The 13,829-nt window shown below is 43.0% G+C and overlaps 1 protein-coding gene and 1 long non-coding RNA gene across 4 annotated transcripts in view; both read right to left on the bottom strand.

The window, feature by feature from the left end:
* Positions 1 to 2,834, bottom strand: part of LOC129831427 (pre-B-cell leukemia transcription factor-interacting protein 1-like) — a 32,666-nt gene extending 29,832 nt beyond the window's left edge. The window contains exons 1-2 of one of the 3 annotated variants that reach the window (XM_055894804.1): positions 2,572 to 2,834; positions 5 to 113 (exon numbers count right to left, since the gene is read on the bottom strand). In XM_055894804.1, the coding sequence (XP_055750779.1) occupies positions 5 to 76 (72 nt within the window). In that variant the 5' untranslated portion in view covers positions 77 to 113; positions 2,572 to 2,834. Of the gene's footprint in view, positions 1 to 4; positions 114 to 2,329; positions 2,446 to 2,571 lie in introns of those variants that run through there. The other 2 variants (XM_055894806.1, XM_055894805.1) reach the window with 2 other exon arrangements.
* Positions 2,835 to 9,440: 6,606 nt separating this feature from the next.
* LOC129831425 (uncharacterized) lies at positions 9,441 to 13,681 on the bottom strand. Its single transcript, XR_008755717.1, has 2 exons — positions 11,688 to 13,681; positions 9,441 to 9,744 (listed from the first exon to the last, which is right to left on the bottom strand). It is a non-coding gene; the product is annotated as an uncharacterized LOC129831425 (long non-coding RNA).
* Positions 13,682 to 13,829: the final 148 nt, after the last annotated feature.

Genomic DNA, 13,829 nt, shown 5'->3' with positions numbered 1-13,829 from the left:
TTACCTCTGGGGACAGCATGGTCCAACTGTTGGTCGAGGATCCACTGCGGCTGCTGCCTGTGCTGCTGTCAGACATTGCCCCCTTGATGCTCAGCACAGCAACTACAACTTATCTGCAGAGGACAGAGATTCACTGACTCATGTAACAAATGTCATTATGAATCACCCAATAATAACTCATTATGTGGTTTTAAAATGTCTGCAGTTTCTACATATATACTTGCACCATGTTCTCATTATGCAATTGAACAAACTATTCATATAGGCCTAATAAAGTATCTCCGTAGAGAAGAAATATCACGACAGCATATTACCACGGCTTTGGAAAAGTCATTTTTCAAACCAACATATCAGAAATTCAATTACACCAAAATGTCAATTGTTGGGCTACAGTGAAGAACTTGAAATTAAGAAAACCATCTGAGAAATAGACTGCATAGCCTACCTTAAACGCCAGCTGCAATAATTGTAATCTGTAACCTACACAAATGCCTATACTCCCTACAAAAAATAAGAAATTGCAAAAATGTAGAGACAATGATAACATTGGCAAACATAGTTAGTGAATCGCGATAGAGGGAGTGGCCATTTTAAAAATAGACTGATCCTTTTTTGTATTCTCACTTGTATAATCTATTCGCATCTATTCGCACTTCAGACACGCCACTATGGGTTTCTTTACGGTACCCATACCAAAAATACATTTAATGTGTCGCTTAGTTATGTGTAGAGCCATGTCATAATAGAATGGTCTGGCACAAGAGGTTACTCAGGCAAAAATCAAGTTTAACTTTAAAAACATATCGTATCACAGCGCCTCTCCTATTTCTAATGATCCAATTTAAACTGTATTTTAAAATGTACATATGAAGTGTGTAAACAGTATTTTTGCTGTCATACACACACACACACATCAGTTTCTCTGGTTTTACTATCTATATGTATGCGCTTGGGTAAAATTAAAATGTTTGTTTTATTCTATAAACTACTGGCAACATTTCTCCCAAATAAAAATAGACATTTATTTGCAGAAAATGACAATTGGTCAAAATAACAAAAGATGCAGTGTTGTCAGACCTCGAATAATGCAAAGAAAACACAATACAAATGTTTTAACTTAGGAAGAGTTCAGAAATCAATATTTGGTGGAATAACCCTGATTTTCAATCACAGCTTTCATGCGTCTTGGCATGCTCTCCACCAGTCTTTCACATTGATGTTGGGTGACTTTATGCCACTCCTGGCGCAAAAATTCAAGCAGCTCAGCTTTGTTTGATGGCTTGTGACCATCCATCTACCTCTTGATCACATTCCAGAGGTTTTCAAGGGGTTCAGGTCTGGAGATTGGCCTGGCCATGACAGGGTCTTGATCCTCCATCTACACTTTGATTGACCTGGATGTGTCATGGAGCATTGTCCTGCTGGAAAAACCAATCCTCAGAGCTGGGGAACATTGTCAGAGTAGAAGGAAGCAAGTTCTTCCAGGACAACCTTGTACGTGGCTTGATTCATGCGTCCTTCAAAAGATTCCAGCCTTGCTGAGGCACCCCCAGATCATCACTGATCCTCCACCAAATTTCACAGTGGGTGTAAGACCTGGAGAGGCCTACAAGCTGAAATCATTCTCTACTATTATTCTGACATTTCACATTCTTAAAATAGTGGTGATCCTAACTGACCTAAGGACAAGGAATTTGTACTAGGATTAAATGTCAGGAATTGTGAAAAACTGAGTTTAAATGTATTTGGCTATGGTGTATGTAAACTTCCCGACTTCAACTGTATTTTATTTAGTGTCATATCTTGTCTATTACTGTTCTGTGCTTTCATAGTGCGGCAGGTAGCCTAGTGGTTTAGAGCGTTGGGCCTAGTGGTTTAGAGCGTTGGGCCAGTAGCCGAAAGGTTGCTAGATCGAATCCCTGAGCTGACAAGGTAAAAATCTGTCGTTCTGCCCCTGAACAAGGCAGTTAACCCACTGTCCATTTGCTGTCATTCTAAATAAGAATGTGTTACCTGACTTGCCTAGTTTAAAAGATTAACATCAATATTTGTACTTTTTATGCGGACCCCAGGTAGAGTAGCTGCTGCATTTGCAGTAGCTAATGAGGCTCCTAATAAACTAAACTAATTCTTGCTTTATTAGGGCCTCACGCTGTAGCCTAAATTACATCTATCGTATCTGTGCCGTTCAGATATGAGCAAAAAGTCAGATCCAGTTGGAACTTAGGCTGGAGGCTAGTTGTTAGCTTGGTAGCGAAACAAAATTGAGCTTTGGATTAGTCTTCGACAAAACCAGGACGACATGTTCTCTTTTTAGCCAGAGACTTACATTTCAGTTGTATGAATTGTCCCCGTTTGCTCCAGCGAGAGGTGAACTAAGAGTAGAAGTCATGACACCAAACTCAAAGGAAATAAATGTTTGTAGACACATGCAGCATATTTTGATCGGCTTACCATGGTAAACAAAGGCAGAATGCAATCACTCCCACAGTTAACCTCTCTCTCTTCCGCTCCCAATAGCGTTGACCACACAAAATAATTTCCCCAAAGTAATATTAGACTTGTTCTTACCCCGCGTACTTCACTTCAATTCCACTGTTTTAGCTCGATTAGTCCTGGTATTATTTTACAGACAGCTTTCCTGTCGTGAACATCGGAAAATGTGGGAATTCCAAACTGCGTCACTCCAATGCTTCACACTGTCTTTTCCAATGGGATGTCAATATGGCCGTTTGCGTCACCTCCCTCAAACAGAACAGCCAACCAGGGTGAAGTGTTGTGTCAGGAAAACTGCTTGATTGACGCGCGCAGGTGAAAGTGGTAGGTAATGGATACAGACCCTTCCTTCGCGGATGATAAGATGCTTGCATGCGCACATTATATACGGGAGGGGAGGCAACTTCAACCAGCCTTACATTGACGTGTTTGCAGTGAGCTATATTTGTCGGGACTTCCAGCCTGGCTATCCCACTTCAACCCTGTTGCATGAGATTGTCTATCTGTTTCATTATTGCCCCCTACTTTCGTCAGATTCTAAAATAAACTGTACAGTTTTGTCTCTGTCTGTGTTGGACACCTGTAGGCCTATTGTAATTTATTGTAACAATGAAATCTCATCCCAAACCACATTTGACCTCCTTAAGTTCATATACCGTTTAAAAATCTAAAGTTCAATGTGTTTCCATCACATTTTTAACTCTACCGATAGTTTTGTCACGAAAGTTAAATAGTAAATGTGCCTACTCGTCTTGGCACGTGTGCTCTAGCCAACAGCTGGCAGATACAGTGCGGGAAGGCTTTGCGTAGGCTAATCTACATAATGAGATTATGAATAAAAAGGAGAATATTTTCATAGAGATACAGGACTCATCATGGCTATGACCTGATTTAACATGGACATTGCCATTGAAGGATTCTACCATTTTAAAGTAGTCAACTGTTTGGGGATTCCTGTAAATTGGGAGCAATCAGCCAATGAAAAAGAAGATAATTGACCACTTTAAAATGGAGATAACCTCAATGGCACTGCCCATGCTATCACAGACTGTAATGGAGCCTATATCTATCTCGATTTTATTTATATATTATTTATTTATATATACTTATATTCCCAATCTGGCCCTCAAACCATCATGGTCACCTAATAATCCCCAGTTTACAATTGGCTCATTCATCCCCCTCCTTTCCCCTGTAACTATTCCCCAGGTCGTTGCTGCAAATGAGAACGTGTTCTCAGTCAACTTACCTGGTAAAATAACGGTAAAATAAATGAATAAAATAAAATATTTTACCTTTATTTAACTAGGCAAGTCAGTTAAGAACAAATTCTTGTTTTCAATGACGTCCTAGGAACACTGCCTTGTTCAGGGGCAGAAAGATAGAATTTTACCTTGTCAGCTCGGGGATTCGATTTTGCAACCTTTCAGTTACTAGTCTAATGCTCTAACCACTAGGCTACCTGTCACCGATGAGTCCTATCTTTTTCTGTGGCCTGCTGTTAAATGGTGTACGTGTCCTCTCATTGGCTAGAATGGTCACAGCAGATCTCGCCTCCTCCCGCCTGATTTTCATCTTTGAGGACTTAGAGCGGTCCATTCGACTATCTTATAAATATATGTATAAAATGATACCATTAGTGCTCCTTCAGAAAGTAACAGATGCATGACTTTTGTGTTCAAATACTTTTTTTAAAGACAATTACATACATGCATAACATAGGTTTTCTTCATTTAGTAAATGTGCATGCAATACTAAAAGTTTTATTTAAGCGGAAAAGTACATTTTGTGTGTACTACGTCACCATGCACTGATTTTTATCAGCAACAAGTCAGTTTGGTGGAAACACACCACTTGTGGGAAAATGTGCATATTTTCTTTATGCAGATTTCATTAGATTCACATGAAAATCTGTTGCCAATTGGATGGAAACCTAGCTACTGACCTCCATATCAAAATTCCTCACTTCGTGGGCTGTTTGTGGAGTTTGGGGGGAGTAAAACTTCTCTCTTCGCCTCTTCCTCAGTGTGGAACTACACTGAGCCGACTACACTATTCTTCCTATACCAGATAGTAATCAAGTTCAAATTGGAAAATCTATAGGACTATAATGATGTGGATCAAATTAAGCAACTACAATACAAAAAATTGCTTAACATTGTGACATAAGCACAAATCTTTCCCCTACTGCATTTCTGTCCATCAGAATTCTTAGCTTAATCTTTTATCTTTCAATATTCTTTTCTTCAGGCAGTCTTCCATCTATTGCCTATCTTACACCCGTTTTTCACCTTGTTCCATGCCCTGGCCTTCTGTAGTCTCTCTCACCTTTTGAACCAGCTCCCTTCCCTGTCCTTGTTGTCCTTTACCTTGGTGTCTGTCTATCCATTCCCAGGACCTTTTTGTTTTTCCACCAAGTTTTCATCTCATTTAAAAATGTGATCTTTAATTCAGTGTATTTGTCACAGATCCCCCCGGTACTGCTGCTCGTTCTGTTCACCAGTTCCGGAGGTCGACGTCACCGGCCTTCTAGGCTGCACTGAACTGTGTCATTACGCACACCTGGTTCCAATTCCTCACTGATTGTGTTTGTATAAATGTGCCCTTCATTTCCCCATTGGGCTGTCGATTATTGTTTCCATGTCCATTGGTCGTACCTATGCGGTACCTATGCGGTGTCTCAGCCTGTGCTGCGTGTTTTGGGCATTGTGTATTACGGGTCTCCTCCCGTGTCGTTCTACGAGGTTTACCCTTGCTCTTTTGTTTGGGTACATAACCAGTGTTTTGTATACGTGTTTGTTTTGGGTGTATTAAAAACCCAGGTGATGTATTCCTTTGCCTGTCTCCAAATCCTTTATAACAGCGTGACAGAATAATTGACAGCAGGGAGGACGAGCTTGCGACCATTGTAGGGACAGTACAGCATCACGAGGACTGTTTCTCCAGACTCTGGGTCACCATGGACAGTGTGCTGGCAACTATCCTGCACATTGGAGCGGAATGTGCAGTCCCTCCAGTCTCCAGCACCGATTCCGGTACCAACTCCCACACCACGACCTACCTGCGTTCCATCGGAGCCGGTCCGCGGAATACCCCTGTCCCTCCCGGAGCGCTTTGACGGCGTGCCAGCAAGATACAAGTGGTTCCTTCTACAATGCAACCTGTACCTAGCTCGCTACGCTGAGGCTGTTTCCGGAAGAGACAGGGTTGCCACCGTCATCTCGGCACTGACTGGATGGGCTCTGGACTGGGGTGCCGCGGTCTGGGAGATGGGTGGAACCGAGGTCGAGTCCTACGAGCGCTTCACCCTCCTCTTCTGCTCTGTGTTTGATCATCCTGTGGAGGGACAAGTAGAGGGTGAGTGTCTACTCCGACTAAACCAGGGAGCTAGGACCGCCTTGGAGTTCTCCCTGGAGTTCCAGACCATCGTGGCTTGGAACGAGTTGGCTCTGGTCACCGTTTTCCTGCAGCGGACTGCGGGAGGAGGAACAGCTGCAGTTAGCCTGCCGTGATGACATCTTGTCACTTGACCAGCTCATCAGCATGGCGATCCGGTTGGACAACCTCCTGCGGTCCCGAAGGAAACCTGCAAGGAATCCAGAGTCCATGGCTACACCTGCTCCGTGGCCAGAGCCGACGGATGCGGACTCGGCACGTATGCCCGAGGCAGAGCATAGGCGAAGGAGGAATCTTGGCCTCTGCTTCTACAGTGGGGAAAGGGGTCACTTCTCCCTAACTTGTTCTCTATCCCCATAGGAGGCGAGAAGGTGACAAGACAGGGAATTCTCCTGCGCTAACCCAGGTAGGAGGCAAGGTCTCCTCTCCTTGTCTGTCAAATCAACTAGTGTTTTCCCGTTAAATTCCCTGAGAATCAATCAATCCAATTTATTTATAAAGCCCTACTTATATCAGCTGATGTCACAAAGTGCTGTACAGAAACCCAGCCTAAAACCCCAAACAGCAAGCAATGCAGGTGTAGAAGCACGGTTCGAGCCCTGGATAATCGTCCAAAAGGGACAGGGCTCGTAAATCGCATTACTGTTCCTATTTCTTTGTTGACCCAGGACACTCATTCAGAACAGATCACCTACTTGATTATAGACAACCCCACGCACCCTATTGTTTTAGGTCTCCCCTAGTTGAGTTTGCATAACCAGGTTATTTCCTGGTCCGAGAAGAGACTGCTGGTGTCACGCCCTGACCTTAGTTATCTTTGTTTTCTTTATTATTTTGGTTAGGTCAGGGTGTGTTTTTGTCTTGTCTAGGGGTTTTATATATCTATGGGGTTTTGGTATTGTATAGGGTTTATGTATGTCTAGGTGTGTGTAGTTAGTCTAGGCATATGTAGGTCTATGGTGGCCTAGATTGGTTCCCAATCAGAGGCAGCTGTTGATCGTTGTCTCTGATTGGGGATCCTATTTAGGTTGCCATTTTCCAGTTTAGTTTGTGGGTTATTGTCTATGGTCAGTTGCCTGTGTCTGCACTTGTTTATATATAGCGTCACGTTCGTTTTGTATAGTTTGTTTAGTGTTTCTTCGTTAATAAATAGAAGAATGTATTCACATCACGCTGCGCCTTGGTCTCCTCCATTCAACGAACGTGACAGCTGGGTTGGTCACAGGAGTGTCAGGAGTGTCTGCTTCTGGAGTTTGAGAAGTCAATGAGAGAAGTGAAGTTCTTCCTTAGTTGTTAATTTTCAAAGAATCTAAAAAAGGCAACCCAGATTTGAGCAAATGTCTTAATTACTCCAACCTCATGAAAATGACAAACTGACACATTTTAATTTTCAACAAAACAAATTTATATCGAAGGTGTTACATAACTAGGAGTGGTGGGTGCGGAGTCAGGCGCAGAGAGCAGAGGTTTAAGGAAAACCGTATTTATTCCGGTGAGAAAAGGTCATGCCAAAACAACAGGCAAATAAATGACCAGCCCAAAACAGGACACAAACAGTCCGGAAAAATACAAACAATACTATCCACAAAACAGAACAGAGAAACAAGCCTGCAGAAAAGCAGGTGGGCATAACAGGCTTAAATAGCCCTAAACCTAACCCCAAACGAGAAACAGGTGAAACCAATAAGACATAACCAACAGAAAAGGAAAAGGGAATTGGTGGCAGCTAGTAGACCGGTGACGACGACCACCGAGCGCCGCCCGAACAGGAAAGGGAGCCACCTTCGGTGGAAGTCGTGACAGAAGGAGTGCCTTTGATTTGACGTCCTGCACATGTGCACGAACTGTTAGACCTGATTTACAGTGAATTAGGAATTAGAATACTAGAATTACATGAACCTTATGACGGTCGAAAGGTCAGCCATGTTGATCAGGGATTTGGTCAACCATTGTTACGACTTCTACCGAAGTCATTGCCTCTCCTTGTCCGGGCGGTGTTCGGCGGTCGACTTCACCGGCCTTCTAGCCATCATCGATCCACTTTTCATTTTCCATTGGTTTTGTCTTGTCTTCCCACACACCTGTTGTCAATCCCATTCATTACCTGTTGTGTATTTAACCCTCTGTTTCCCTTCATGTGTTTGTCAGAGATTGTTCTTTGTCAAGTGTTGTGTTTATGTGTATAGGTGTGCGACGGGTCATCGTACCCATATTTGTTTTATGTTTTCCTATGAGTGTTATGGAGCAGGTTACTGGGACTATAATTAAAAAACTCCATTCTACACTCTATTTGACTCTCCTGCGCCTGACTTCCCTGCCACTTATACACGCAACTGTGACAACCATGGTTTGCCAGTGGTGTGATAAGATAGTGTACAACAATGAATGTGGAGAATTTATCTGCACTCTATGTGTGTTAGCTAGCTAGCCAGCCAGTTTTAGAGGTATGATACCATACATTTTTCAAATGAACTGCCAATGCAAACATTCCATTCAAACAATGCAGTCAATCCACAGCCATACAGTGACTGGCTCAAATCAATTGATAATAGAACAAGTTGTAAATGCAACTAGTAGGCTACTGATTTGAGCCGGTCACTGATTTGAGCGCAACTGTGTAAGTCACTACATCTCAGTGCTAAAGGAGTCACTACAGACCTTGGTTCGATCCCGGGCTGTATCACAACCGGCCGGGATTGGGAGTCCCATAGGGCGGCGCACAATTGGCCCAGCGTTGTCCAGGTTAAGGGAGGGTTTGGCCAGGGTAGGCCATCATTGTGAATAAGAATATGTTCTTAACTGACTTGCCTAGTTCAATAAAGGTTGAATAATATCATGTCTATAAATATAGTAGCACTCACACCTTTCCAAGAAAACTAAATCTGAGACATTTATGGACTGTTTACATATATTTTAGAGGCTATTTAGACAGAAAATGTGTATAAAACCTGTATGAACTGTATTTATAATTATATGACAATAGTTTACATTGACTATAATTCCATTAGGCCTACAACATTTCTGAAACGTCACATGCCTTACTTTTAATTTCCTGCATAAGTAAAAGCATCACCTATGCATCTACTGCCATTCATTCCAATTAGACTGGTTCTGGATTTCTCCCTGACCAAGATGGCTGTTTGTGTGTATAATAATGAAATGGAGTTGGAGCTTTGAGTATTCTTCAGCAAATATGGATATACTGACAAGATACATGTCTCTCCGACCTAATGGGACTCGTTTTCCACGAAGCCGCAAGGCGGGCTGTCTAGCTCCCTCCTATCCTTTCATTGGATCTGTGGATACATCTCATTATTGTAATCACTTTTTGAATATTCAATGAGGGTTGTTGACGTCAACAATGGAGAGAGATGCCATGGTACTAGCCTTATGTCATGAAAATGCATACCCATCTGGAGACAACTCCGACGTAAAGTGTTTTTTCTCAAAGTTGCCAGGACTTCACGTGTCCTACTTATATCAGTACACTCGTAACAACTTAAGCATTAAGAAATTTCTACTCGATCAAATAAACCTCACGTAGCAAATAAACCATACATTTTTATTGTTGACCACAACGAAAGTACACCACCTGCTGGAAAGAGACTGATTTCCCGCCGAGTTGGGCCTCTTAATCTCTGACTTCAGTCATGTTAAAGGAAAAATCCACCCAAAACCACTCATTCCTTTAATTTACAGTGATAAATAATACTAATGTGTGAGAACAACATTTTTTCCCTTCTTTTTGACAATATAGTAACGTTGGTAGCAACGTGGAAAATCGTTGTGGAAGTCTGTTGCAGCGCAAGTCGACACAATGCAATTCTGTCACTAGTCGTGGAAATGGAGTCCCTAGAGAAAGCAAGAACAAGATGGTTGTCAGGAGTAGTGCAATATTATCATAAGGAGACGTATACTTGGAAAACGGAGGAGGAATAGAGGGGAAAAGAGAGGGAGAAGAGGTCTAAGAGAAAAAGGGAAGATTAGGGTGAGCTGGAGTCGTATAAAAATGGTCGAAAAAAGGGAGATGGTTTGTTAAAGAAGAACGGTAGAACGTGTAAGCAGAGGGAGATGAAGACAGGAGGAGAAATGGAAGTGAGGGTGATGTATCGGAGGTGGTAGGTGTGGCGAAGTTATTGGAGACCGAGGTATATACACCGAGGATCAGGAATAAGTCATTGACAGTAGGAGTGAAGTTTATGGAAAAAGTGGCCTCTTGCCTTTTGGCTGATCCATTTGTGGTTTCACGTGGGTGAAAAAAAAGAGTTGGGTAATGTGGAATCGGTGAGGGTAAGTGGTCTAGTGGCCAAGTGATAATTGTTTGTCTTTCTGTTGGTCAGAGGGATAATAACGCTCGGAGTAAAACGAATGGGGGCAAGAAAAGTGAATTATTTCATTCTCAAGAAAAGGGCACCAATTAGTGATAACTGGGTAGCAGTAAATATAAAAGTTGACCAGCTGAGGGGAAAGATTCCCGGTGTATGTGATGCTCGTTGTTTGATATGACGCAGACTGTGTGCTGGAGTTCTATGTGGGCTATACTGGGCCTTGTCTCAGTATGGTAAGTTGGTGGTTGAAGATATCTCTCTAGTGGTGTGGGGGCTGTGCTTTGGCAAAGTGGGTGGGGTTATATCCTGCCTGTTTGGCAGTGTCCGGGGGTATCGTCGGACGGGGCCACAGTGTCTCCCAACCCCTCCTGTTTCAGCCTCCAGTATTTATGTGTCGGGGGGCTAGGGTCAGTCTGTTAAATCTGGAGTATTTCTCCTGTCTTATCCAGTGTCCTGTTTGAATTTAAGTATGCTCTCTCTAATTCTCACTCTTTCTCTCTGTCTTTATTTCTTTCTCTCTCTCGGAGGACCTGAGCCCTAGGACCATGCCTGAGGACTCCTTGCTGTCCCCAGTCCACCTGGCCGTGCTGCTGCTCCAGTTTCAACTGTTCTGCCTGCGGCTATGGAACCCTGACCTGTTCACCGGATGTGCTACCTGTCCAGGACCTGCTGTTTTCAACTCTCTACAGACAGCAGGAGCGGTAGAGATACTCTGAATGACCGGCTATGAAAAGCCAACTGACATTTACTCCTGAGGTGCTGACCTGTTGCACCCTCGACAACCACTGTGATTATTATTTGACCCTGCTGGTCATCTATGAACATTTGAACATCTTGGCCATGTTCTGTTATAATCTCCACCCGGCACAGCCAGAAGAGGACTGGCCACCCCTCATAGCCTGGTTCCTCTCTAGGTTTCATCCTAGGTTTTGGCCTTTCTAGGGAGTTTTTCCTAGCCACCGTGCTTCTACATCTGCATTGCTTGCTGTTTGGAGTTTTAGGCTGGGTTTCTGTACAGCACTTTGTGACATCAGCTGATGTAAGAAGGGTTTTATAAATACATTTGATTGATTGATTTGATTGATTGCAACCTAGATCAGAGCGTTGTCAGATTGTTTGTTTGTAAATTCAGAGCGTTTCGCTCTTGGAGTGTACACACTGGACGCTCTGGCTGAGGAGTAGGGTTGCTAACTGTCTCACTACCAAATAAGGGACAAAAGGCAGCGTGCCAGTGCACGGCGCCACGGCGGTGTAGGCATGGTGTTGTGTGAATGAATATACAGTGAATATTCTCATTCAATTGGAAAGGCAAAACATTTTTATATTCTATTTAGTCTTTAGCTTTACTAAAACTATCGTTATGTAAACTTATGTGAATAAACCTCAAATGATCAAAGAAATAACTTTGGACCCCTACAGCAAAAAAAAAAACATTTCAAATGCAAAAGAGGGGCATGAGTCACTCACCAAGTCTACTTTTTCCATGGATATTTTTTGCTGCTCGACTGATTCAAGCAGTCCTTTGTCCTTTTGCATAGCCAGAGAGAAGTCCTTACATGACAAATCACATACATGACAAATCACAGTTCACAGATATTTTAAGTAAATTTTTGATCAGCTCTGTGCTTGTTGATCAAGTTGGCTTTCCCTAGGTTTTGGAAAACTGCCACCCACTTCTCACTGGTGGATTTTGTGGTATCCTGTCTGGCTCTGTGTGTCTTCCCGGCTAGCACAAAACTCTTCATAGAGTTGGTCCATACTGACTGTCTCTGTCATTTTGAGGGCAACCACCACCTGCTCCAGGTCAGTGAAGGAGAGCTCCTCATAGAGGTCGATCGGTTTTAGTTTCACCATTACATTTTCTGGTGAGAAATCAAACCACTTGTCAATGTATGTAATGACAGTGTCATAGAACGTCACAATGTCCTGTTGCTGCTTGGACCTTTGTCTGACAATTGTTTGTCCATCAGCTGCTTGGTCTGGTATCCAAAAAAGCTGTCCTGTTTCTGCTGAAGCATCTTCAGTTTGAACTTTTGGACTTCCTCGTAAAACATCTGTGATGCAGAGTGTTGTTTCCTCCAGCTTTTTTACGAGTTGGTTAAAAACACCCCACGTTGTGGGAAAAGCACAGATAAATCTCAGCAGCTTCTTTTTTTTCTTCATACTCAAAAATACTCTTCAGTGCCACAGGACAGGTCTCCCCAATGGACCTGAAGTATGAAGTAAGAGCTGACCAGCTTTGCAGGAGACGATCGACAGCTGGATGATGAGAGAGCCATTGTGTGCAAACATATCGCAGAATTTCATGCCACTCAATGTCAACAAAGGCAAAAAATGCACGCAGTTCCTCTCTTCGGGAAGCAGATACTGAGAAGTGGCTGTAGATCATTAAAACAATTGTCTCAATATCCACTGACCGCTGATCGCAGGCGTGCTTACAGGCATTATGAGCTATGTGAGCTGGGCAATTCGCTTTCAGAATGCGATTGTTGGCACCGCTCAATAACTGGTAAACGGATAGGTGTTTTACAAAGTTGACATTGGCATTATCTGCTGCATAGGGCTGTGATGTGTCTAATATCCAGTTCATGTTTTTCCAGACAGTTCGTCAGAGCTTGATGTATGCCATTTGCAGTTTCATCACTGTCTTCATAAAAGTCAAGTAACTTGCACTGCACTCCATCAGACACAGAGAAATATCTCACACACACTGAAAACAGGTTTCTCTTTCCCTTGTTTGAGGCATTACTGGCAACTGAGAAATACACGGGCTCGCCTTCGGTCGGGGACAGATCATCCAAAATATCCCACACAGTCTTCGGTCATAAACATTCATTGTAATCATCTCCGCTTTCGTTCTTCCCAAGTGCACCTTCGTCACAACATTTGAGTCATGAAACAAAAGCACCGTTGAGCTTAACAAGACAGTCGGTGCCGTTGTAGCCGAGTCCGTGTTTAACCGTATGGTACACATGCGAGGCTTCACTTGCCGTGATTTTGTCATTTCCCGCAGTAGACGTCTCGAAGAATGCATCGATATTGCTAGCACCTTTAGCTAGCGTGGCCTTCTTGTGCATTTCTGTGGATGCATGCTGAGTGAGGTCATTTTCCCTTCCATGGCCAATTGAGAATTCCCGACGGCATAAAGTACAAAAATCTTTCATCGAGTCACCACTGACGGGCTTAATCAAATCAAATCAAATCAAAGCTTATTTGTCACCTGCGCCGAATACAACCGGTGTAGACCTTACAGTGAAATGGTTACTTACAGGCTCTAACCAATGGGGCGGGGAAAAAAGGTATGTGTGTGTGTGTGTGTAGGTAAGTAAAGAAATAAAACAAGAGTAAAAAGACATTTGAAAAAAGAGAAGCAAGGCTATATACAGACACCTGTTAGTCAGGCTTATTGAGGTAGTATGTACATGTAGGTATGGTTAAAGTGACTATGCATATATGATGAACAGAGAGAAGCAGAAGCGTAAAAAGAGAGGTTGGCAGGTGGTGGGACACAATGCAGATAGCCCGGTTACTCAATGTGCGGGAGCACTGGTTGGCCGGGCCAATTTAGGTAGTATGTACATGAATGTATAGTTAAAGTGACTACCGTAT

Source organism: Salvelinus fontinalis, chromosome 32 (genome assembly GCF_029448725.1).
Source record: "Salvelinus fontinalis isolate EN_2023a chromosome 32, ASM2944872v1, whole genome shotgun sequence".
NCBI classification, from domain to species: Eukaryota; Metazoa; Chordata; class Actinopteri; order Salmoniformes; family Salmonidae; genus Salvelinus; species Salvelinus fontinalis.
Note: the sequence above shows the minus strand (reverse complement) of the source record. Positions and strands in the feature narration are given on the sequence as shown.